Genomic DNA, 26,387 nt, shown 5'->3' with positions numbered 1-26,387 from the left:
TTTTCTTAGAGTCTAGAAACATGTTCTACGCAATCACGGATAGTTGGCATAGCGCATAGATATAGATACAGAGTAGTTTTATTGGTATTCCTACTTGTTTTGAGAACACACACGATTCAAGAGTTACCTCAACCTGAGGTGCGGATCATATAAATTTCGAATGCTAAAAAACGGTGTGGATTAACGACATTTAGCAATCATGCAGGGCGTGCTAAGGGATATTTTGGATTTTTGGTTTTTTGGGTGGAGATTCATGCAAGCACAACACTTAGAGGTTTGGAAAAAGTCGGATTATTTTGGGGCATGCAAGATTGGTTATTTGTGGGTTTCGAATATCGCTGGGTTCTAGTTTTTGAAGTGAGGTTGTATGCTGAAATTGTCAAGATGTTTGTCACAATAGCTGGAAGTTAGTTGCGAGCTGGGAGTGATAACCAAAAACGATATCATTGCTTGATTATGGTCTAGGGTTTATGGTTGCTTTCTGGACATGACAAGAACAACAAACAGAGAAAGTTGGTGGGATATCTTTTCTTTTTTTTTGGGTTTCATGGGGTTACTCCCCACACAGACAAACGGATTGTGGACTCCAAAGGGGGAGAAAGAGACAAAGAGAGAGAGAGAGAGAGAGAGGACTCTACACAGACACAATGCATTCTTGCCCATCTTGGTTATATTTTCATCTTTCTTCTCCAGCTGCGATCTGTGTGTACCTTGGGCCCATCTCCTCGATTTGAGTCCTCGCTGCTGGTGAACGTGCTGCTGGTATCGATGCCCGAGTCCTTGGTGGCCGAGTCCTGGCTACCCTGTCGCTCGGCCTCCCATCGCGACCAGTCAGCTCCACCAACTCCGCCGGCATCCAGGCTCTTTCCACTGCTCAATATGGTGGCTGCACCCACATCCACAGCCGTGGAGGGCAGGATGGCCGTGACTGGGGGCAGTGAACTGCTGGCCAATATGGAGGCCTCTTCGTCGTGGGCATCGAAACGCACCGTCTTCTTTATTCTACGCTCGGTGAAACGCCGCGAATCTTGGGCCGCAGATGAGGAGGAACTGGTGGCCGGTTCGTCCCAGTAGGCAGCCTCCGTGGAACTGACGGAACTGCTGCCACCGCCGCCTCTCGTGGCGCCCAGCAGACCACCACGCTGGCTATTCCGCGCCGCCTGACCCTGGGCATCCGCCGCTGTTGCCGCCGCTGCCGATGCCATGGAAGCCATGGATCCCGATCCCCGATCGTAGCCCGATCCCGGACCAATCACAATCTGCGGCTTCGATTGGGGATAGTAGCTGCTGCTAGTGGTGCTGCTGCTGCTGCTGCCACCGCCGCCGGCGGCTGCCAAGGGCGGGGCACGTCGGTAGGCGCCAGCAGCACCACCACCACCCGCTCCTCCTGGCCCTACGCCTGCTCCGCCGCCGGAGAACTGCCGCTCGTGGTTGCTGCGGTTCAGCGAGTTGCGCTGCTGGACGTCCAGGCGAGCGGTGCGCGTGAGAGGATACTGCTCCAGGCGCTCGCGGTGCTGCAGCTGCAGCTCGTAGCGATCCCGCTGATCGGCGGAGGCGTACAGCCGCTGGGTGGCGTGCGACAGGTGGCGGAAGTCAGCACCACCGACGCCACCACCACCACCGCTGCTGAGCAGATCCCGTTCGTTGAGGCTGCGCTGCTGGCGCCACGGATCCAATGAGGTGCGCACCTGGAGGCGCCCGCCTGTAGGGGTGGTAGATGTTGATTGGGTGTGGCTATAAACGCTACTAGGGGGTTGCTCTTCGGGATTTTTGGGGTGGTTCAGGGGACTCTGGGATGTCTTTGGGGGTTTCTTGGGGTCTCAGGGGTTCGGTTTGGATTGGTTATTCCTGGAAGGGGACTGCGCCGCTTGCCTGCCATAGTTTGTTGTCCTTTTCAGATGTTTCAACAAATGCACACAATCATAATGGTAATCGATCGGTTGAGAAAGCAAAAGTTCAAAGCAAATAAATACGTATGATATAAGACTTAGTTTCGTGGATCAGCTCAGATCCAGCCTGGTGAGTTCGAGATAATGGGGAAAATGGAGTAAGTTCCTGATTTTTCGAAAACTTCATAAAATAAACATGTTATGCTGAATTTGTCAAGTTGAATTTTTAGCTAGAATTTAATTGGATTTTGTAATGAGTGTATGTAGTATCTTTCACTATTATGTTTGTGCCTTCTATTAAGTAAACAAATCTGTGGTAAAATAAAATGGCTTTAGAGAACTAAAATGCATTATTACAGATAAGTTTATATGGTATCTTTAGACCAAAACTATGTATATAGTATGGAAAATTTTCGAAAAATCCGCGACATTACCATACAATTTGGACAAGAGCTGCATGAGTAAGCTAAGATTGGGTAAGTACGAGTATCATAAGTAGACCTACGACTAGAACTACGAGTGCCCGCGACTGCTGGGTCTAAAAGTGCCGGGAGCCGGGAGAAGATGAATCAGGGGGGTAAGTGCCCGGTTTTTAAAGGTTTTCGAAGAAGTACAAGGCATGGAAATACTTATCTGTTGTGGCTAAAAGTCGCAAGAGCATTAAGTTACAAGCTAAGTCTTCGGGGAAATCGGAAACTCGGGGAATTGTTGGCCCAGGGGGACAGTGTAGACTGTTCTGAATGTTGGGGTGTGTGTTCAAGGTAGTGTGAATATTCTGGTTGAAGTAAGGAGGAAACGGGAAACAGCGTTACGATATCCATGCAAATTGTTCACCAAGATTTCATGTGTTGTCAAAATTCTTTTTGTTTTTCGTATCAGTTCACATTTACAGGTAGGTTTAAAAACGTAGAAGATACATAAAAAAGCAGAAAGTAACGAATATATAAGGATCTCAAAAGTGTTTTTTAAAAAATGTTGTCCAGCAACGATAACGTGTGTTCACAGCCAGAAAAAAGAGAGATAGTTGTGTGGTTGAGGGGTTGAGGAAATCAAGTGACGATCGAGAGATCTGAATCGGAAGCGAGAAACAAACGCTTAACGCATCACCAGCTTATTGGCTATTATAGACAATTCTAGGGGAGGAGAAAGTTGTGGAGCGTGTGTGGGAGAAAGTGTGAGTGAGGGACGATAGTGCTCGAACAAAGGAAACAAAGTTAACAACTAAGAAAATCGCACATTCCTTGCTTTCGCTTGTGACGCGTGTTTGGGAAACTCAAAAGAAACAATAACATCGAAGAGACACACACACATTCAAATTCAAATTCGCATTAAATGCCTTTGGGCCTGGTTTTAATCATTTTTTTGTTTCGCTTACATTTGCATGAATCTGTAGATCGCCGGGCGAGAGTACGGTTTGGACACCTTGAACGCCGCCAAAATTACCTGCTATTCGATGTTTATTTTGGGTATCATTTACATTATTCATAGGGTATTTTTGGGCATTTTTTCGGTTTATTTTGGTTTTTGTGGCGGGCAAGTTGGTTGGAGTTTCATTTTCAGGGTAGACCAGAGAGAGAGAAAGAGTGGAGAAAAATATATGAAAACAACATTTCAAAGGTGAGTTCGAGTGGTAAATGTGAGTTAGACTAACTAGCTTACTAGCTTACTCTATGAGGCATATACATAAGTCTGAGGGGATTTCAATTAAATGTACTTAATGATATACTTAAATTTAAATAACTATAGCTACCGTGCTAGGCCTAATGTATATAACTTAGATCTGATGATTTCCAGTGCTTATAAGCGACTAAAAGCTTTCCAACTTACATTACTGCTGCATTTGTACTCAACAAAAAGAGCAGTTTATCTGCCGCCCTTGAAAGTAGGCAATAAAAGTTGTTGCAAACGCATTTTCAACCATTTTCTTTAAAACAAATGCACACTTACACACTCACACACCATGCCAGCACTCACTCAGACAATCGCCTTGGGTGCGAAAAAGAACTAGTTTTCCGAGACACACACACACACATACAGTCAGGCGTAGTCACCCATACAGTTATAGTTTTGTGGGCCATACCCCTGGCATACTTTCATTTGACTTTGGTCACGATACAAAACGTTTATTTTGCGCATAATGGGCAACAACAACGAGAACAACAGCTGTAGCGACGGCAAACAAAACAAAAACAAGTGAAATAAAAATAAGAAGAAAATAAGAAAATAAAAACGAGTGAAAAAATTACATAAAGGCAGCAAGACCCAGCGATAACAATGTAAACAAAAGAAGGCACGAAAGTAAAACAAAGCCAAAGTAAAGTAAATTATTTGAGAAACCACACGCACAATCTGTTTCAAGGGGGGAAGAGGGGGTGGTGCTGGCACGAAAGGGGGGGAGGAAGTGAAAGGCGCAAAAGACCAAGAAAAGAAAGCAAAAATCAATAATGTACACAAAAACACGGTCATTTCTGTCCCTTGGCGACCTTTCTCATTGTTGTTAGTGTTGCTGTTGTTGTTGTTGTTGCTGCTGCTGTTCGTTGTTGTACTTATTGTAGTTGTTGTGGAGAAAGGCTGCGCACAATCATCGCATTGTGCAACAAACAAAGAAACGAAAAATCAAACAAATTTCACATTAGTGTGTGCGTGTGTGTGTGTGCTTCCTGTTTTATATTTTTGGCCATAAATTTAAGCCAGTTTGGCTGACAGGCGGTATAAGGAGTCTGTGTGGGCGAGCGGGGTCAGCGGGGCAGAGTAGGTGTAACGGGCGTTGGGCTGGCAAAAGGACACTAAAATCATCATCATCATCATCATCATAGGCGGCAGAGCGGGAGAAATGGGAGAAAGCAGCCGTAGCTTGTGCTATTTTTAAACCAACGCTCCGAAACACACTCTCACACACACACAGACACACGCAGGCGCATAAATAGCACACAAATGGCCGCAAACGGGCGCTCACAAACACACGCAAACACTCACACATACAACCACAAACACCAGCACAAACAAACAAACTCGCACACACGCACGCACTTTACGCGTGGGCCAGCCTCAATGTTCGCATTAATGTCACTCATACGCACAGTTGCACATGCAAACAAACAACTAGCAGGACGAAAAGGAACAACAACAACAACAACAACAACGACAGCAATAGCAACAAGAACAATAAACGGGCAACATCAACGTCAACTGGTGTTGGTCAACGATTTAATTAAATTCAGCCCCATTCCCCAAAGATCCTCGGCTGGTAGCATTTTAAAATAGCCAAACAAACACGCGTTTCATATGTCCTGTGACACTCACACACACGCACAACACTCACACACACACACACAGCTCACCCACGCAGGAGTGCGGTCTATATTTACTTATTCACAGCCTGGTCGCCCATATGCGACACATTTCGCGTTGATGTTGCGGTTGCTATTTTAGTTTTCGACCCCATCCCATTGACTGCCCATCGGAGGAGCTATTGATTTTGTGTGTTTAATCGAAAACGTAATTCATTTCACAAATTTGTTGCACAGTTTTTGGGCGGGGTGTTTGAGCGGGGGATGTTTGTTGTGGAAGTTTTTGAGGGGCGAGGGGGCGACAATGCACACACATTCACATTTTGCGGCTAACACGAAAGCTGAAACATGTAACTAACACACCGAGAGCTCTCTACAAAGCGCACTTTAGTTTTGGCTAAGTGCAATGAAGTTCGTATGAAAGTGACTGAGAGGGATTGTAACCTGCCTCGTTTAATTGAATCTATACCAAGAACATGTAGGGCTACCAAATCGGGATAGAAGAGTTTTCATCGAAAATCTTTGTCTAATTTACAGTTTTGTTTGTCTGTCAGACTAAGTTTTCACTTGGTTATTTTTGTAGAAATAACTGAAGATAGTAAAGGAAAGGGATATCATCAGAAAATCAAAACTTATATACCCTTACAGCAATAATTTATTTGTTGTTTTAAAACTGGAAAACTACTTTTCGTAAAAAAGAAAGGACGAACAGAGGGACAGACGGGCATGGATACTTCAACTGATACTGATTAATATATTATATATTAAATGACTTCTTTACTGAATTATAAACTTCTGACTGACATCACTATAAAGCCAAAGGATTTAAAGTTAAGCATTAACTGAGCTCCAACTTAATTATAGAATTATAGTCTTTCAAAATGAACTGTTTCTACAAAAGTTACTTGAGTTTAAGATGAAGTTCTGACTAGAATTGTAATAAAATTCAATTAAAATTTCCAGCTTTATTTTGATTCGAACCCAACCAAGGAAAACTTAATTATTGGCATCTACCCAAAAGTGGCTATTTTGCATTCTTTGTCGACAAATGCCAGTTGCTTTTGTTACTGATTGTTTTTTATTTTTGGCCATAAGCATTTCTGTACGCTGGGTGCTAATCTATTTGCATTTTGCATTTAAATATTCAACTTTTTGGCTATCTAAGCATTTTCATTGTGGCTTGAATGTGGTTCGTTGATGTGAGTGTGTGTGGCAGTTGTTGTTTGGTTTTCTGGTGGTTGTTGTAGCTGTTGTGGGTGCACTTCAAGAGAAGCTTGACTAACTGCAACTGACACTCACCTCAAAAGTCAGCTTTGCTCTATATTGAGTTTTTAGAATTTTATTTCAGTTTTTTGGGGTACACTCGTTTTGAAGTTATTTTTCCATATGTCAGTAATTTGCGAAGAATTTCCTTTGTTTTATTTTACGATTTTGCTTTTCTTATTTACAGATTTGCTTGCTATTGAAATTTTGGTTTGTTTGGGCCGTTGCCTAATTTGTGGTACAAATTGCTGGGCATGTAAGCCAACCACCCACTCACACACACACACACATACGGTGGGGCTCAGGTGGCACCAATGAGCACCACCCAAAGCCACCCACACACACACACACAGATTGCGTGGCAGTACAGTAAACAAATCGAGCGTTTTTCTTCTACCTGCTAACCAACACAAAAATGGCAAATAAACAAAAATAAAAATAAAAAAATAAAACAATAATATTAAGTTGCTGCTGCCTCCGCTTTTTCTTTTGCAAGTGTGTGTGTGGATGGGTGGTTGGGAGGGTGGGGTTTTTAGGCCCTCCATGCGAGTGCCTTGGGTTCGGGGTCGTAGGTGGATGGGTGGATAGAGGGGCTAGGTGGGTGGAAGGGCGGTTTAGTGGTTCACTGAGTGGCTCGTGGCTCGGGTGGTTGGCCAAATGCAAAAGCGTCAGTTGGGCGCCACAATTTGCGCAGTGTATTGTTAGTCGATTGACTGATTCGAGAGCAAATTTGTTTGCCTTTTTTCGCCTTGGCTGTTGGGTACGCTTTCGCTCAATTAGGCAGATTTAAAGAGACTTCAAGGTCGTGGTTACCTCTTTTGTTTTAAAACACTTTCACTTTGTTTGCAACTTATTTGAGCTTTATTTAAATTTTGCACACTTTGGCGTAGTTATTGGTTTTTTTGCAGCTTCGGAAGCTGACCAATTAGCCTTGGCTGCTGCTCAATGCCAAGCTCTCAATTATTTATGCTTCAGGGCCAATTAAGTACACTTTATGTTGTTTAACTGGCACCGCCGCTCTCTCTTCGCACTCTCCGCTTTCCTTGGCGGACAGCCACATGTCAGGCTTTTCCTCGGGCCTATTTTTCCTCCTTTTGGCTTCTACAATTTCCCACCAAGGTTATTTTTAACTCGACATTCACATTTCACAGAGTTTGGCTTTCGTTTTCCGCCCGCTTCGCTTTCGATTTCACTTACTCGTGGGCTTTTTGCGCTTTTCACTCGTATTTCGTTAGCGGGGATTTTCCGATTTTCCAGCAAACGTAATTTTGCTTATATATTATGGGTAGTAGAATATTTTTTTTCTATTTTTTTCCGTTTGCGACACACGTGCGAATTTTGCGAGCGGGACCGCTGCGGCTGTTTACTCGCCTTTAAAGTTCATCGAAAACTAATTTCGTTTCGATTTCATAAAAAATCTCAATGGAATTTTCACTTTACGCTGCCGTTCGCTTTCCCTTGCGCCTACTCTCTTTCTCTCTCGGCTGCCATCGTTGTTGTTTCTGTGGGAGCCTACAACACATTTCCAATAACAATGTTACACGGCGGCCAGTCGTTGTTGTTGCTGTTGCCGACTTTCCCATGGCGCTTCCAGTGCCGAACTAAAAATAAAGTTAAGCGCGTGGCCAACACCGCTGCCGCTGCCTCAGCCGACGCAGCAGCCAGCAGCGATAACATTGACAGCTGCTGCTGCCACCCACCGCCCACTTTCCACCTACCACCACCCCAACGCCCACCTTAGGGTCAGCGCGTTTTTCCTGTGTGTGTGTTGCTGTTTGTGTTTGCCACCTTCAAGGCGAATCTCTGTGGCAAAGTCAACGTGTTTGTCTTTGCCTTCCAGCAAAGCGGGCGCTGCGGTGGGTGGTGGGCGGTGGGCGGGTCAGTGGGCGGTGCTGCGCGTGCTGGATGCGGAAAAGCTGGTAACTGAAGCGACGGATGGCTGACACTGCCGTTGCAAGTGGCAGTGCATTCGTTGTTGTTGCTGGCTGTAGTAAGGACCATGACGCTGCACAAAAATCGGCGAAACTAAAAGAGGCACTGAATGAAATGACGTCGCTGGCAGGGAAAACCCGAGCTGGGAAGAGGACTCCATTCGGACAACAACAGGACAACAGGAGGGCAAAAAGCCAAAAGTGGCTAATGTGACGCAGATCGATGTTGTTGCTAACTTTTTTGGAAAGAGTTATGGGCATAGAATAAACCCTTTACGAAAATATAACTATTCTACTCCGATTTTTAATAATATTAATATATTGCTCCTAAATCAATTATCAAGCTGTCCAAAACTATGCAAAAGAACATTTTTAGCAATTTATTGCATACTTTTAAGCACCTATAAATTCCTATAAGTTAGCAATGTAAACTCTTGCCAAAAATAAGTTTGATTTTAATATACTTTTAATGCATGTTCTATGATAAATATAAATTTGATGTACAAAGATTTCTAACCTAAAACTTCAGTTTAAAATTGTATTTTACTAGGCAGGATTATAAGATTAATAAATGCTATTCATAGTATTTTTAATTCTGATCCGTTCAGTTTCCTCAATCACGGGTTAAGCAAAACTTTTTGTGGGTTTACGCGCGCTTCACGCCAACATCAGCTGCTCTCTGCCCCGCCCACCCACTTGACCGCCCACAACCCACCGCCCACCGCCCACCGCCATGGAAGTGGATGTAAAAACAACAAAGGGGTACGAAGAGGGGAGCGAAAGTTCAGCGCATGCGTTCTAATGCAACGCGATGGTGTGTGGGAATTTTCCAAGCGACTCTTTCGACGGGAAATTCCAACGCATGACGTCTGGTGGTATTCACTGTGACCATTGTGAACTAGCAGCCAACATGGTGGGTTTTCCGTGCCACAACTGTGGTGGAAAACCCATAGTGCAACTGCACCCACAACAGGACCCACATGGCGTCCAACCAGTGCACCATACATCCGCCCACTTTCTCCATTTCCCTTGAGACTTTCACTTGCCACGGTCTCGGTTCCAGTTTCGATTTCTTTTATCACTTTGCTGCATTTCGGCATTTAATTTACGGGATGCAGACATAAGTTTGGCCACCTGGTTATCGCTGTGGTTGCACGCCAGATCAGGTGGGTGGTGCAGCTTGTCAGTGGGTGGGTGGCTGAGTGGGTGTAGGCCTGTAACTTTGGTGCGCCTAATTTTATGCCACACTCCATGCGCCACAAGCACACTCGTACTGGGAGTGAGCCTGGGGCCAAAGTTGAAATCAATAATTATTATATGCTAGTTTGTTGGAAAATTGAAAATGACAGAAGGAGTTGTGTGGGCGGGGCGGGCCGATGGCGGATTGGGCGGTAAGCGGTGGGCGGTGTAAGTGCAACATGCTTGCCAGAAACTTGCGCGCTAATGTGCAGCAATAAAAAATTTAAATCACCAAGCGCCGCATGTTGCACTGCCACCGAAAGACTACAAGAAAATAAACGAGGAGAAATCTGGGTACACTTTAAGGAAAATGTTTGCAACAAACCAAGTTCTAAGTTAGATATCTAGAAACAATAAAGACATGGCTATAAAGATACTATTTTACTGGAAGTTACTAATAATTAGTCTAGAAAACCTTTTGAACAGATTGTATTTATATTGAATTAGTTTGCTTAGCGCAGCAAGCTCAATAATCAGATGATGATTTCTTGTTTTAAGCAAAAGTATACCTGTGATGATTGATCTATCTGAAGGCTATTTTTTCGAGTGCATGAGGGGAAACTTAAGGGTGGCACGACTGCAGCAAGTGCCAACAAGAAACTTTCTAATTAGGATAATAAATTTGCCAGCATCGCACTTGACAACGTCGCCGGCATCTTTCAAAACATGAAGAGCAGAAGGAAGCCGAGTGCCCCACCCCGCCGAAGGAAATGCCACCCCCACCACCCCTCTTTGGGACAGAAAAGCCCCCAACCATCTCGACATCATCAGCCGAGTGCAGCTGCTTGGCCAACTTCTTGATGTTTTGTGGTGGCTGCCAAAAAGGAAAGCCTGCTCACTCGGCCTTTTTCCGCATTTTCCCCATTTTACCAATTTTATTTTTCGCCAACTGCCCGCGCTTGCCTTCTCCCCCGTTGGAAAATGTGTTTTCGGGTCAGCTGTGTGCAACCTTCCTGCCTTGCACTGGCATATAATTTATGCTGATTGCATTTAACGGCCAGTGAAAACCAAGTGAAAGTATGCGGCAGCGTCCAGGAGTGCGCACTTGTCTCGCTGGCGGTGGCTCTTTTCGCCTTTTCTCTCTGTAAACAATTTATTTTTACTTTCGCCGCTTCCGCGGCACCTTCTTGTGCACTCGACCACCACCCACCACCCACCAGCCACCGACAGCGCTTTTCCGCCACCCCTTTTCAGATTTTCCCTTCCATTCGCTGCCTGTTGTCGAGCGCCGAGTCAAGTGCCCCCGAGATAAGCGCAACGAAATGTTTCCGCTACAAAACATTCCTCGCCATTCGCCTTTCGCTCTTTTTTGCCCAAGCTTTTCCTCAGTTTTCCTCGCTTTTCCCCCAAAACGGCAGGAGTGCTACTGTATGTGTGTGTGTAGTGGGTGTGTGTGTGTGTCTGAGTGGGCGTGTGCTCTCTATTTTTATAGCCCCCGGCATGCAAGTTGCGTTTCTCCCTTTGCGGGGAAAATGTTTGGCAAAACTTTTCCAGTTTAGCAGCTTAAACTTTCATTTTGGAGCAAAGCGCAAATTTGGGGGTTTCCTTATCCAGCTTAAATCGAACTTAAGGCCTTAAATTAAGCTTAACGCTAACTTATAAGATGAGTTTAATAGACATTGAAAAATTAAATATGTACACCGATAAACGAAACACAGAAATGTGAGGCAAACAGAAGTTAAAGAATTTTTGAATTGGCTTGGAAAAAACATCGAATATTGGTTCTCAAAAACGAGTCAAAGAAAAAGACAACGCACCAATGTGAGACAAGATATAGTGCTACATTTTCGAAAGTTAGCTTTTTACGTTTTTCTTTTTTTGGTTTTGGATATTGGATTTTGTAGAGCGAGCGAGTCAAAGAGAGTTTTACATTGAGAGAGAGAGAGATAGTGAATTATATACGAAAATTTAACTTGGATTTGGAAGTTGGGGCATTGCCTTGCGGGACATTCAGAGCGGAAAGTATGGAAGCGATAGATACGAATATATAGATGTACAGACAGGGAGACAGGGATCGAAGGATAGAGACATTCAGAGATCTCAGAGGGAGATAGAGCAGAGATAGAGAAGGGAGGAGCTGGATGCGAATTGGACAAAACGTCTCAACTCACCGTCATAGTCCGATCCCGCGGTCACCGTCACCGCGCCCTGGGCGGCCAACAGCTGGTGCTGGAACTCCTCCTCGGAGCTGCTGAAGGACCTCTGTTGCTGCGAGGCGTACTGCGATCCTGCGAGAGCGCGCCTCTGCTGCTGCTGCTGCTGTTGCTGGCTGTAGGCACTGGAGTCCATCGCATGACCACCGCTGATGGTCAGGTTGCGGGTCAGAGGTGGCGGCTTCTGGTAGCCGCCCATCTGCGGCACTGGCTGGCCATGCTGCTGCTGCATCTGCTGATGTTGCTGCTGCTGCTGTTGCGAGTGGGGATGCGGATGTTGCTGCGGCTGCTGGTGGATCTGCGCGTGGTACGATTGTTGCACCTGCTGCTGATGCTGTTGCTGCTGCTGCTGCCTGGCCGCGAATTGCTGCGAGTGTTGCTGCTGCTGCTGCTGGGAATGTTGCTGCGGCGATGGGCGATGTTGCTGCGGCATAAGATGTTGCTGCTGGTGCTGAGATTGTTGCTGTTGCGAGTGCGACTGCGGCGGATGCTGTGGCTGTACCTGACTGGGATGCGCCAAGTGGGGATGCTGCCTCATCAGGCCATCGAGTTCACCCTGCAAAAAAACAATTTTGCGTGTAAATACCATAGCGAATGAAGAGAATCCTCTTCAAAATTTCTTTGATTTGGTGAGTTTATTTCCGCAGCACTTACCTGATAGTATCTGGGGTCATCATCGGGATAGGCGCCACCTGATCTGGGTTGTTGCTGCTGCTGCATGCCGTATCCCTGCTGCCCCTGCTGCGGATTCATCGGCTGCATCCGAGCTCGCTGCTGCTGCTGATGGTGCTGCATCTGCTGGCCAGGACTCATCACGGGATCCATTCCGCTGTCGGACGCGGAGAGGCGACGATTCGTGGGCTGCTCCTGCTGCGAGTACTGACGCCTCAGCATGCTGCCCGCCCGCTGCATCGGTAGGTTCTCCTTCTCGGCGGCACTCCGCGTCCTCTCCAGCTTGGGCCGCTTGTCCGTGGTGTCGTGCGGATCCACGATGGGATGCTGCGAAATGTCCTGTCGGATAAAATAAACCTTGAAGTGGGGAACTTGTCCAGGGCGGGCACATCTACTCACGCTGCTCCCATCCGGCTCGATGCGTCGGATGAAACCATCTTGTTGTGCCGCCGTCTTGTTGATCCACTGGCCAGTCTTGGAGAGCAGCTCCTGCTTCTTGCGACACAGTATGCACACCCAAATGACCTGGAATGTGGGAAGGACATTAGAATTACATTGAGGCACAATTAGATATCTTTGTATCATATTAAAAATTTAAGGACATCAACAGGGAGGACATCAACCTATTACGTACCATTTTCTGGTACATCTTAAAGTTTATATCAATCTAGTCAACCCAGGTGCTTCAATCATTTGAACACACATACACAGCTCCAGGACTTTCCGGGGAATTTACACGTGCACTTGCAACGCTTTCAAATTTGCGACCAGGCTTTGCCATGGACGAGTTACTAAATCTGGGTCTCAGCGGCATACAGTTTCAACTGGAGGAATCTGCGGAGGATAGCGACGAGGATATTGAAGGCGAAGCACCGGGCGGTCCTGATACCAGATTGCTGTACTACTTCAGAAGATTGTACCACGTTCTCAGTGGGAATATCTTCATGACCACCTACGTGGAGCGCGGAGAGAGAGAATACTTTGCGGGATTCAGCAACTTGGAATTGGTGGCTCCATTCCAGGGTGATCGACATAGCGAGCGGTACCGTTGGATCCACCTGTCGCTCATCTTCCGCGCCTTCAGATCCAAGACAGAGTCCTGGTGAAGATACGCCACCCTGTCACAGCCAAATTGAAATTCCATTTGGCATTTGTTCGGAGTTGTTGGCCCATCTAGTTTCATTTTGCGACCTGGCTTTCGCTCCTGAACCCCCCAAAGTCCACATCTCTGGCCTTTTCGGTTCCCCTGTGTAAGTGGGCGTGTGTGTGTGTGACATTTTGGCAGCAGTTCAACGGAAAAACGTTTGGCAGCACGGCCAGAAAATGATAAGCCTGGCCAGCGGGAAAGAAAAGCGGGTGGAAGCAACCGAGGAATCGGTTCACTGAGTAAAATAAAAATTGGAAAAAGTGTAATTGAAATGCAATGCACGAGAGGAGCGAAGGGTTGCCATGGTGGATTTCAAGGAAGCAATTCGGAAGAGACTTTCTTCAATGCCACCATAAGGTTTCCTGCCATCAAGGCTACGGGTTAAGGTGCCACGAAATAAACTTAACCATCCAGTTATGTTCTTTAAATTTCATTTATACAGCTAAGAATAAAATAAAAAGAAAAAAGAATGTACACTTTTTAAAGGACCCTTGATTATTGCATGGTATTTAGTATATTCTGAATCTACGAACGATATATCTATTTGTAGCGTCCCAAGTGACCCCGTCATCTCATATCCTTGACCAGAGGCGTCGCATGAAACTGGAAATTATGGCTAAATTATAAGTGTCGAATCGAGAGGCGCCAGGATGGAGCACAAGTGCCATGGCTCTACTCCAAGGCTCACCCACTCGATCCCGCCCATCGCCCAATTATCCAGCGGACTACAAGGCGACAAGGGGCAGTTATTCATGTGGCCAACGCGTCACTGGGGACAGTTGGCAACAAGCGGCGGTGGCCTATGGCTATGCCACTCAATCCCATTCAATGTCGATGTGGCAATGGGGCGTATGAGTGATGGCTGCTTAGCCAAGCGGGAGCCGGGTCGCCAGTAATATTGGCACCAGCGTTGTGCTATTTGTCAATGAGCGGAAAATAAGTCCGACACCCTTTACGAAAAAAGAACATTTATCCGCTGCCTTGCGCGCTTTTCAACGAGTGGTGGGTAAACCCAAATGGCAGGACACTGAGCCAAGGAGTGAGTCCAAACGGAGCTGTCAGACGCTGGGAATGGGATTGAGGACAACTCTCACCTTGTTGCTGCGCAGCGTCACCTTGCCGCCGCACCGGGCGCAGCAGCGTATGTTGCAGTAGTGGCAGATGTGGCCCACTCCATCGGCGAACTTGGTCTTAAGGCATATGTGACAGGTGGCATCCAGCTCGACGCCGGCCTTCTTCTGCTGCTCGGATCGCTGTCTGATTTGCATTTCCAGCGTCACCACCTCGTCCTGTTTGCGCCTGCAGGGGGATCAAGATGCAAGGATGAATTGGTATTAGAAGGAGATTTGGTTGAGAGAAATATGTAGGGCTAAGTTTGTAAGGCTTTAAACAAATTTAAGATGTTACAGAATGGTATAAACAAGCTAGTTCATTAAGATTCGCCATCATAACAGGATTTTGTAAATAATATGTCAATAAGTAAATAATAATCAATAAGATTCAGCGTTGCATGCTTTAATGAAAGCCTTTAAGAAACCCATTTTAGAAAATCTTAATAAATTCAGAACCTTTGTGATTATTAATAGAAATGAATAAATACACAAAACTGAGACAGAGAGACTCTTTTTGTTCTTTTAACAACAAAAAGGCACATGCTTGTTAGTTGAAAGTAATTTCTTTCTCGAAACGAAATGTCCCTCGAGAGTTGAAAGATCTGATTGTATCTGGCTACCGAACTCACCGCATGATCTCGTTCTGCTTCTCCTCCTCCTGCTTCTGCCGCATAAGGACATTCTCGATCTGCATCCGCTCGTGGGGCGTGAGGTGCGACAGGTCGGGCATTTCGTCCATGGCTCCGGTGTGGCGATGTCCTTTGGTGGAATTGTGGTTGTGGTCGAATTATGTTTTCGAGTAGCGTTAGCTGGTCTAATTAGTCGCAGTGTAATAAACTTTGCTTGATAATATTTATAGAAATTGTTGATTTACGTTTTCGATTGAGTTTAAAGCTTTTCTTGGGGGATTTGATAAACTTTTCTATGGTTTGGAATGCAGTTTTGCAGTATTTATAAATACGTTGTTATTAAATAGTATTATTATTATTATTATTTGGATTACTAAACCATTTCCGATAGAAAATCACAGAGCAAATTTCAAATATTATGGTTTCCTTTGTTATTCGTAATGAACGCTTGTTAGTTATTTTACTTTGTAGACTTTTGGAAATTCGTTGAAAATTGTTCACAATGCACTCTTCGTCCTTCTGTGTCCGTGTGTTGAATGTGTTTTGTGTTTTATGCTCTCCTTATGCTTGTATTTGTGTTGCGGTCTGCTCCTGTGTGTTGTATTTTTGTGTGTGTCTGTGTGCGTGTGTATGCCCTCTGACCCCTTTTCACTGGCGACTTTCTTATTGTGCTGCGTTTGTTTGTTGGTTTGTTGGTTTGTGTCGGTTCCTTCCTCCTTGCTTAGACCTTTGTATTTCTTTGGCTGAATGCAAATTTGAGTGGAAAACTCGTTTCTGGTTTTTGTTTCATTTTCCCACCGCTCTATATCGTTGCCGGGCCTTTGTTGTTGTTTCTAATTGCTGTTGTTGTTGCTGCAGCCCGTGTCGAGTTAGTTTCGTCCTTTGTTGCTGTTGCTGCCCAGTGCGTTGCTGTGCCATTTTTGCGTTGAGATCGTTTCGAATTGCAGGCCACTCGGTTGAAAGGGAGTTAGTAGCCCCCAGCTGTTTAGCACTGCCATAAAGAGAAGAGGAATGAGTTATATGAATGAGTTATATCAATTTAAGGATAAATATTCCATAAGTTAAAAGAGCCATGCAATTATGCCGAACCCATTACTTTTCTGCTTATCAGTTCATAGCTGTGATAAATCAACGAAATATGAATACATCTTTTCTTCTCTATATCTGTATTAAATTTCATACTATCTCTTTAAATCGCTTTAAGCTGGAGCAATAAAAATTGGCTAAATATTTTAACCGATTTATTTGCACGGCAATGAATGCCAAACTCTTTCATGGCGAGTGAAACATTTAATTAAATCTCGTAAACTAAATGCAATACGAAATTTAAAATACAAACAAAAAGTAAGCGAGTAGGAAATGAGAATTTTAACGAGATGAGCAGGCAAAGGTGGGTGGCACTGGGCAGGAGTTGGGGAAAAGGGGTCCAAACGAGATGCCGGGTCGGTCAGTATCTGGCCGCAATGCAAACATATGTAACTGTATTTATGGCCATCAACGTGCCAGGGCAAACAACCAGCCGCAAAAACCCGGCAGGTCCCTTGGCCAAATGGAGGGGGTCGTGGAGGATACGGCTGCACCATGAAGCAAGGAGGGGCGACGGGGCACTGCGGTTGACACCGTGACGCACGTACAAAATGCGAAAATATATATGAGGCCATGCACAAATACGCTGCGAGAAAAATATAACACATATAGAACATTATTCCATTAGCTTGGAATGTATGTTGAATGCTTGAATGCTTGAATGTATGTTGAAAATATGTTGAATGCCAAACCTTTATAATAAATAGATCAACCCTTTTCAATCCTATTCTTTGCTTATATAGCTATAATAGCGAAAAATCTACTAGTAATATTGGTATTTGCTTTTAAACTTTTTAAACCTTTATAAAAATCTAAAATGTCGCTAGCAAAGGGTACTAACACAAATTTTAATTTAATCTGTATTGAAAGATATATTACTATATTAATATTTATATATAATACTATTACCTCTAATTGAAAGTATGTTAGCCCTTTTATTTTTCAGTGCGCTTGCTGGCACTCACGCAAAATGGGAGATTGCCTGGCCAGACGGAAGAGCGGATGGGATGGGGATGCGGGTGTCAGTCGGAAGGGGGAAGAGGCCGAGACGGCTATTTATATAGGCAAACCCGCTGGAAGAGTGCAGAGTGCAACCGGAAGCAGACACTTCAGTAGCAGGAGAGCAAAAGATGCTTTCATGTGCCTCATTTCCTCCGCCTGAAAGGCGTTCGAAATTAGCATTCAATGGGCCAGGAAGCAATCCAAGCCAACGTAATTAAAAGCCGTCAAGCAGCGGGCGCAAAATAAAGTGGGCCCAATGCCCGGCAAACAGGCGACTTAGCCAGGATATCGAACTCTAATCCCATTTGAAAGCAGCAAACCGGGATAAGGTGAACACCAGCTTGGGCAGCATATTGCAGCAGGAGCCTTGATTGCATGAATATTGCAGCAGGGACAGCAGGTCAGAGATGTCCGACTTAAATGGCCAATGCTTATGGCCCCGGCCTTCACTGAAAACAATTTTCCGCTCGTAAAGTAATAAAATTGCAACTTTTCCCACACACTTTCAAGCAAATTGTGTTGGCGTATCATTAAAATCCATGTCAAATCATCAACTACATGCAAAATGCGATTGATTTCTCTCATGAATGTGTATTTATTGCTGCTTTATGGCGCATCCTTAGGGGGCATGTACAGCAGAAATTCGCATATTTACAGTGCGAGAAAAATTCTACGCTTGCTTTATATTTTAAAAAAAGGTACCTGCTTAATTGAAAAATGAGTCCTTTCAAAATGTCAATAAAACTAAGCAATCTTAAGTCAAGATCCTAAATAATGACAGCTTGCTCACTTTGAATTCACTACTAACTAATCCATGATAGGATTGAAATCTAAATTCTATTCATCTATATAATTTCTTTACTTTCTTAACTTTAGTCAACTAAACACATTCAGACTTTACTTTATTAAGAATTCAGTTCCTCGTTCCTAATATGCAAAATGATTTTAACCCTTTGATTTCTGCCTGTGCAGTTGCAACCCCCTCTTGGCCTATAACTTATGTAGTTCAAGCGAGATAAAATCCAGCTTCCATGGTGTTTATGGGCCTGCTTTATGCTGCCATCCACAGAGGTCCTCCGGCGATGGCGTGTATCTTGTATCTGGTACGTATGGTGTCTTGTGTTTCAGCGGGAGCTCATGAATTGATAATGCAGCAGATGCAGTACGGCCTGCAACAACAGCGCCAACGTGCCATGCAAAATTGATGGTTTCGTTGGGTGTTGGGTGGTTGTGGGGATTAAGTGGCTGCTTTATGGGCGACCAAGGAGCAGGACATTCAGGGAGCTAAAAACATAGGACCGCTTACGGTCTGGCAGGAGCAAATTTAATACCAGAAATCAATCTTGTGGCTCTTCAATCAATGGATAAAAGTGCCTGATATGGCACGGCCTGTTAACCATTTCCCTTTGGCCTTACTCCACAAATAGAGCGAGAAAAACACAAAAATCTGCATATTAACTGGGCTCTCTCACAGGAGAGAAATGGGGAAAACGAGAGAGAGAGAGAAAGAGAGCGCGGTTAACATTTCACCACGAACTTCGACTTAATGCGCGCGCTTTTGAGGGCGCCAGCAATTTAACTGCTGAGCAGTGAGCGAATTTCCCAGGAATTTCCCGCTATGAATTTCCCAGCCACCTGCTTCGCAGTAGATAGAAAATTTCATGCGCTGACCGCGCGAACTTAGAACCAACAACAACAACAACAACAACAGCAACCACAATGGCAGTTATTAAGGCAGGAAAAAAAAAGCGCAGCAATGGAAAACCCCAAAGCAGGGCAGAGGGAAAACTTATCAGGCACAAGGATGAATTATAATAATAATGAAAAATCCAGGGGTGCGGGTGCGCGGGTGCACATTCTGCATTCCTTGTCCACTGGCCAAGGTTATTTCACATTACGCATACGCCCCGCGGGCCACAGAACAGGGTATGGCTGGTTATGGCTCACCAACACATGGGTTGTGCAGGGGCACAAATGTGAAAGTTCACTGCCAGCAAATGCAACTGCTATTTCCACTGCTGCTGATAGTTCTGCCTTTTGCTGGTCCTGCTGCTCCTGCCCGGCTGATAATTGACACTTTCAATTAGCCATCGCAATCAGCAACAAAAGCAGCAACAACAATTTGCCCGGCAGAAGGGAAACCTCATCGGAAATACATTGGAAAAGCTTGAAAATGAGCACGGAGCAGTCAAAGTGCACAGCAACACAAGAAAGCCATCAAGCAAAGGTCAAAATGCTAAATGGCCAACCGCAATCGAAGGCGAAATGAATTAAATATGCAGGTATGAATCTTTTCATTAAATCGTCGCAAGATAGATACTATTTATAAGTCGGAATATGGAAAATAAAGTTACGTTTACTGCATTGTGTTATTCAAATGTAAATGAAATGAAAACTATTATTTGTACGTTTAAATATTCAGTCACGTGAAAACTTTATTCCTTGTGCTAAGAGTTTTGTTTTAGAGCCGACTTATATCAATATGAAACATCTAAAGTAAGAATAGAAATCATAATAGTCCATGAAAGTCCAGAATAGTTGACAAAAAAAAGTAATAGCCCTGCAATACTGATTAAGTAAATGTTAATAACTCGAATTCTCAAGAACCCAAAAGCAAAGCAGGCATTGCATTCCTACCATATAATTCCCGGAAAAACAATTCCATCTCCTTCAATTTCACTTTAAATTAAAACACTGCGACACGTTTCGTAGTTTTGCATTTAGTTGGCCAACTGAAAGGGCGAAGCTTCAACTGGTTGCTCGTTTATGAACTGGGTCATTTATCAACTGACATCACCTGTCAACGGGGGGTTTCCTTATCGAGCCGTATATGTATTTCAGTCTCCGTGACGTCACGCCGCCCATGGAGATCGCTCGAAATTTATGCAGATAACTGAATTGGCGAGCGAGTTTTCATGGCGTCAGCCATTTCGAGCCAACGGGTGCAATGCACTGTACTTTGGTAGTACTCGCAGGACACAAACAAATAAACACGCACACTTATACACTCCAATAGAGCCATAAAAGAAAACGTGGCCAAGTTGCCACGCTAGTTGTTGCTGCAGCCAAAAACTATAAACGAGGCAATGACTTGGTGACTTTTTGCGGCTGCCTGCCAAATGGAACGTCTTAGGGTTTTCGCCCCGCCAGCCTGCTGACTAATGACCATTCTACAGTCGCGACTAGCCGCCTTTCGTTTGATTCATGGGCCTAGAGCCCATAATTGCACTTATTCATTCATAGTTGCAGCGAACACAAGTCATTGACTGGGCCAAAAAGGATATCTGTGGGCTTTCCCGGAAAAGGGTAGCTGGAACAATGCCACTTTGTCGTTTTGCTTGTTCAACTTTTTCAATTGCGCGCACAATTTCCATGCAATTAACGGCGAACAAATGCGAGCGACAAAACCTGTCAGAGAGGGGGTGGGGGGTAATATAGGGTATAACGTAGCTAAAAGTTGGCCCAACAAGGCGCATTGAATATGTTCAATGGACGTGGCCAAGAGGGGGTGAAAGTGGCAGAGGGGCGAGCAACGACAGCGAAGCATAAAAAGCAATTTCATGCACCCATTGACCCCCTCAAAATGTTGGCGACATGCGGGGGAAATGAGTGGGGGATACAGTGTCAATAGATAGTTGTTTCAGCGATGTCCAACCAGCCAACAGTACGCCCACACATCCACGCCCACTTGTATCCAAACAACAAAGCCCTTTACCAATTGTGGGCTCACTGCCATTACTCATACGCCCCGTGTGCATTGTCAAACATTTATGACGTCCATTTTGGCGAGTGTATTAGTGCCCAAGTGTGTGTGGGTGCTTGTGTGTCGTCATTACCATCATTTGTCCTGTAGGGCAAAATACCCATCCACAACCCAAATAGCCATCTCATCCGATACGATCCCATTCCTGCGATTCGTTGTTGTTGCCTAGTGACGTTCGCCATTTGCCAAGTGAATCGAGTGAAAAGGAAAATCGATTCCAACTGACTGCCTGTTGCTGTCTGCTACTAGTTTACCTTTTAATTAAATTTAACGCCCATCGAAGGACCACCCACTACCCACCACCCACATTTACTATTCATTATTGCCCAGTAAACAGAGCAGTAACAGCCACAAAAGAGAAGTAAACTGCACACAACAGAGAGAACAGGGGCTAAATTTGCTTTATATGCTGTGGCAATTTCTCGGCCATTGTTCGTCATTGTCTGGGGCAACTGTTGATGTTGTTGCTTCTTGATTCGTTGACTTTGCAGTACATAGGACTAGTCATTCGGTACAACTCGAAATACCCTTTCTTTTGGTTCAACTTACATGCATTTCTCTATCAGGTTGCGGTGTAAACGGCGTTGTCTATTCGTTCGTTGTTTGTTGTTTATGGCTTTCCTTAGTTGAGTTAATTAATTTGGTTTTATTTGCTGTTGTTGTTTTGTTTTTAATAAGAAAAGAGTTCTTGTTCTTTAGTTATTTTGTTGGCTATTTACAAGGCTTTGGTTGAATTTCATATACTTAAAAAACTTGAAAACTGTTCGGTAGAAAGACATCAATTATGGCTTTTAATCACTTATGTGTATTCCTTATTTTTGTTAAACACTTAGACGGCGCTCGACATTTGTTGTTTCTCTAGCGAGCTTCGCTTGTCGTCTAAGTGTAAAGTTGAAGTTGAGTTGTAATTATGTTGCATGCTGCCTCTATTGTTGTAACACTCACACACACAGTCGCGCACATTGGGGAAATAAAAGAGCGAGAGCGCGCGAGTGAGCGACTGAGAGAGCACAATGCAGCTGGCAGGAAATACTGGGACGTTTTTGTGGCAATACTGGGTTTCCACACACTGAACGGAGGCCAAAGGCCAACGCGGGTTAGCCAAGTTAATCATACGCACTGTTGTACATAAAAAAAATATTTACTCCGATTTGGATTTTAATTTCAAGGCATTTCAAATTAAATGGGAAGTTTAGTAACTAGTTTTTGTCATAATTGTTTTGGCTAAGATTCTTTAGTTTTGATTGTGTGTGGTGAACTTTCTCTCTCGTTAACTGTCGCTCTCCTCGGACTTTTCACCCACATTAATAGTAACTTTTTTCCATATGAAATTATATTAAGTTTATGAGCTGTCAAAGCAATCAAAAAAAAATAAATAAAATCTTCTCTAGTTCAAATTATAATTACAAAACTCAAGTATGAAGGACAATCGTTAACTACGGTAGACCTGCTTGAGTGTGTGAGTGTATGGCTTTATTTTTCTGCATATTTAATGCGTTCATCCGCACCGAATCCTGGCCAAAAGGATCACGGCCAACACAACAAAGGAGCGCAGAGGCGAGAAGTCGAGGAGAGAAGAGAGCGGAGAGAGGAGAGTTTTGGGTGGGATTGCGTGGCGTTGTGTGTACAGAAAAAAGCAACCAGCTCACGAACGGCGGAAAAAAGCAGGAAAAAAAATATGAACGAATCAAATTTTGTCGAGGAGACCAATGAAAAATGCAGAATTTTCTTACATTTTTTATACACTTTCTTGTTGGTTGTTGGAGCTGTTTTGCGGTTGTGGTCATTAGCTTAAATCACAATTGGTTTGCACTTAGATTTTATGTAGATTTGTGTGTGTATAACATATACGTATATATCTATATATATATGCTTGTATGCGGGGCTATATATGTATATATCTATGTGTGCAGCATTCCATATGCGCAAATGAATTTTCCGTTTAGCGAACTCATTTCGTTTGTTTGTTGCTGCAATTTTCGCTTGTTTAATTGTTGTTTGCTGGCGCTCAAAGCCTGATGTTGCTGCTTTCTGCTGGTGTGTGATTTGTTGCTGTTGCTGTACTGCCTGCTGCACCAACAACAACTAGATGGAGTGCGGCGACAACAACAACGACAACGACGACGGATGCGACGACGGCAACGACATCACGACGGCACGACAACGACTGAAAACTGGACCCGCAGCTGGAGCTGAAAAAGCTATATAGCCCACGATATGGCCCACCTACATCAGGAATTCGCTTCGATTGTCGTCAGCAGTTCAGGAATTTCTCTCTCGCTATCCCCGTATCATTCGGACTCTCTCATGAAAAGGGACTCTCTCTCTCTCTCTTTAACTGTCTGTCGTTTGCGTGGTGAATTGACCAGGGAGTTGTTAACCAGGCAAGTGGGAGCACATGTTTCTCTCAATGTTATGAGTGGCTTTTCATATTTCATGTGCAATTTTAACACCTACTACAAACTAACTGCCGAGTGTGTGACTCCAACTTTCCCCAACCCCCCAAAATACCCGCCCCTTTGGGCATTACATGCTCATATGGTTGTTTTGCGCAAACATTAAGCAACAACATCGTGTTGCATATTCATAAAACTCAACTCCTCATCTTAGGGGGGCGTGTGTGTTTATGGAAATGTGTTCACTGTTCACTTCCTCCCCTCTTGCTTGCTGTTGCCAAAAAAGAAAAACAGTTTTTCATTGCATTTGGGGATGGTGTTGCAGCAGCAGCAGCAGCGCCAATTTGGAACGAATCGCTCTTTATTGCATACTTCGAGGGGCAGGGAAAGGATCCCTTCCCAGCGAATGTTATTGAAAAGATTTGGCGCTCAATCGAGCTTAAAAATGCAATAAACTTGAACAAGTTAACAAGCAGCGAAATAGATAGATAGATAAATATGATAGTATTTATGCTAGAAATTATTATAGCATATATGTAAATTATTGGTATTGGTAATTGTTTATCTCATATGATTGAAAATGATTTTTTTTTGCTTAAATCTGCTTTAAATCCATTTGAGCCAAATCTATTTTTGGATGCCCAACTTCTGACCTTTACACGTCACGTGCTTGTCAAAAATATCCAACACACAAAGCCCATAAAATTTGTACACTTCTGTTGCATATTTCGTCGCAATTGGCTTGAGTTGTCGTCGCTGCTATCGCTTTTATCTGCCAGCTTATCGCAGCCATCATGAGATTTGGCGTAAATTGTCACAGCCACTCCAGGCCAGCCTTCCGTTCCAGTCGGCGGCCAATTTTAGCCCCAGTGCATTTTACTTTACTTTGGATGCCTGTGGCAGAGCTACAGAGAAATAAATAAGTAATAAATCAGACACTTTAATCAAACTAGATTGCGTGTTCTGTACTCAAGCTAATCACAATTTGTCTTTAAACTATAAAATTCCCATATAACAATTGTTTTAGCTTTTTGCTAACATGTAAGAGAATAGAAATACTAAGCAATAGATCTAGGTACAAGTTATATGTATATTTTTATTATTGTTCAGAAAACTATATCATTTAATTAATTAAATATTTCTTTAGTCTATTTAATTCAACTACAAATTTTTTCTCAGGGTATGACAGCTGAAAACAGAAAGATAAACGCGATTCTGGCTGTCGAAACTCTTATTCCATTGCTGATAGCCTGCTCACGTGCAGTGTCTTCGGCTCACAACACTCGCACACCCGCACACTCGCACAGTCGCCGGCACACACACACACACACATGCACACATTGGCACACGAAGGGGAGCGATTGGATTTCCGGCGGAGATGAGAGCACGCTACGTGGGCGGGGGGAGTGGCAGGTGGAGTCTGGGAGAGCCAGGAGCTGTATTTGGCCGCCAGCATTTTCCGATGTTGCCGCTTACTTTGTAAGTGTGCGTGTGTGTGCGTTTGTGTGTGTCTGGGCGGCTGACGTCATTGAGCTTTTTATTGATTTTCATTTTAACCAAAAAAAAAAAAAAACAAGAAGAAAACATACTTGGGCTAGGACGAAGGGCAGGAAGGCCAACAGATGTCATCCAAGAAAAGTCGAAATGCGCAATTAAAGAGAGAGAGATTGCAAAGGGGCTTTCTAAAGGAAGTTTTTGAGAAGACTTTCTTGGGGCCAGCGAATTCTGTGTTGTAAGGTAATTTAGCAGGAAGAGATGCTTTACAATTTCTAAGAGTTAACTTAGTTGATTTCAAGCTGCAAGTGAATCAAAGCACTTCAAATACAAGTGAAAGCCCACAAATGTATTATGGTGTAATTTAATTTATTGTTTGCAAGCTCAACTGCGTAATCAGGCTGTTTATATAAGAGTACACATATAAACCTGATGTATTTTGATTTTTCTATTATTGTTTGTCAAACAATCGTTATGGCTGATTTTGTTATTTTTGTTGCCTGGTGGAAGCTATGGAATATTAGGTCTATTTGCACAGGAAATTAAAGACTGCCTGGTTTTGGATGAGCATAAGTTCAATTAAACTATATATTATCAAAAAATTATAATTAATTAAGACATTGGTTAATCATAACAAAATGTGCAGATTGTGCTACATCACAAACAAAATGCATATTTGTTCACAAGGGTGTTTTTTTAAAAATTCTACCTCTGTCATATAAATAAAATTTTAAAAAAATGTATATGATTTATTTGAAATTAGAAAGAAATTCAATTATTTTTTACAAGGATTTTTTAATATATTTTTATTTTAATAGAAAAATATACATGTTTTTGAAAATCTACATCTACAACTAAAGCGACACCTGCCGGCGCGCCATAACAATTCACTTGTGCGGCGAATTGGAAACTTCGCTTTATTAGCCAAGGCATCCACCGGAAATAGTCAATAATTTAGCCGATGCAGCAACCAATTCCAAAGGGCGCCTTTCGTCTTCTCTAAAAACCTGCGCAGAATTAATACACTTTCTTTCTTTCGCTCTCTTACGGGATATGTCAAAGTGACAAGACCATTAAGGCAGACAATGTGAAAGCTATATAAGCGACAAGAGAGCGAAAAACAAACAGATAAAGATAAAGCCACCCCCAAAAAGCCGCCCCTTGCCGTATCACACGGACCCCCAAACGGAAGACAGCCAAACAACCCCCGAAAAAGCAAGGAAAAAATTCAGGAAAAATACCTGAATGAGATTATGATGGGCCTTGAACGAAATGCAAGGGCCGAGGAAAATTGAGAATTTTATTTAAGGCAGGGGGGGTT

At 43.8% G+C, this 26,387-nt stretch overlaps 3 protein-coding genes across 32 annotated transcripts in view; 2 read left to right on the top strand and 1 right to left on the bottom strand.

Annotated features, from left to right (window-relative positions):
- Window positions 1-23,306, bottom strand: part of LOC6727632 (regulating synaptic membrane exocytosis protein 2) — a 43,627-nt gene extending 20,321 nt beyond the window's left edge. For 6 of the 30 annotated variants that reach the window (XM_039295941.2, XR_005544364.2, XR_005544374.2 and 3 more), the window contains exons 1-8: window positions 22,910-23,256; window positions 21,726-21,936; window positions 15,326-16,316; window positions 14,679-14,883; window positions 12,837-12,962; window positions 12,420-12,776; window positions 11,724-12,321; window positions 711-1,702 (exon numbers count right to left, since the gene is read on the bottom strand). In XM_039295941.2, the coding sequence (XP_039151875.1) occupies window positions 711-1,702; window positions 11,724-12,321; window positions 12,420-12,776; window positions 12,837-12,962; window positions 14,679-14,883; window positions 15,326-15,435 (2,388 nt within the window). In that variant the 5' untranslated portion in view covers window positions 15,436-16,316; window positions 21,726-21,936; window positions 22,910-23,256. Of the gene's footprint in view, window positions 1-710; window positions 1,703-3,264; window positions 3,336-6,478; window positions 6,671-7,255; window positions 8,107-11,723; window positions 12,322-12,419; window positions 12,777-12,836; window positions 12,963-14,678; window positions 14,884-15,325; window positions 16,317-21,725; window positions 21,937-22,909 lie in introns of those variants that run through there. The other 24 variants (XR_005544360.2, XR_005544365.2, XR_005544376.2 and 21 more) reach the window with 19 other exon arrangements.
- LOC27206446 lies at window positions 13,100-14,061 on the top strand. Its single transcript, XM_016175512.2, has one exon. The coding sequence runs from the start codon at window positions 13,217-13,219 to the stop codon at window positions 13,541-13,543; it is 327 nt and encodes a 108-aa protein (XP_016034232.1). The 5' UTR covers window positions 13,100-13,216; the 3' UTR covers window positions 13,544-14,061.
- Window positions 16,702-18,709, top strand: LOC27207056. The gene is made up of 2 exons (XM_039295494.1): window positions 16,702-16,715; window positions 18,571-18,709. Exons 1-2 carry the CDS (start codon window positions 16,702-16,704, stop codon window positions 18,707-18,709), a joined length of 153 nt encoding a protein of 50 aa, XP_039151428.1.
- Window positions 23,307-26,387: the final 3,081 nt, after the last annotated feature.

This window comes from Drosophila simulans, chromosome 3R (genome assembly GCF_016746395.2).
Source record: "Drosophila simulans strain w501 chromosome 3R, Prin_Dsim_3.1, whole genome shotgun sequence".
Taxonomy (NCBI): Eukaryota; Metazoa; Arthropoda; class Insecta; order Diptera; family Drosophilidae; genus Drosophila; species Drosophila simulans.
Note: the sequence above shows the minus strand (reverse complement) of the source record. Positions and strands in the feature narration are given on the sequence as shown.

Bases quoted from the DNA above. Each gene is read 5' to 3' on its own strand.
- LOC27206446 (XM_016175512.2), top strand. From the start codon at position 13,217: ATGGACGAGTTACTAAATCTGGGTCTCAGCGGCATACAGTTTCAACTG.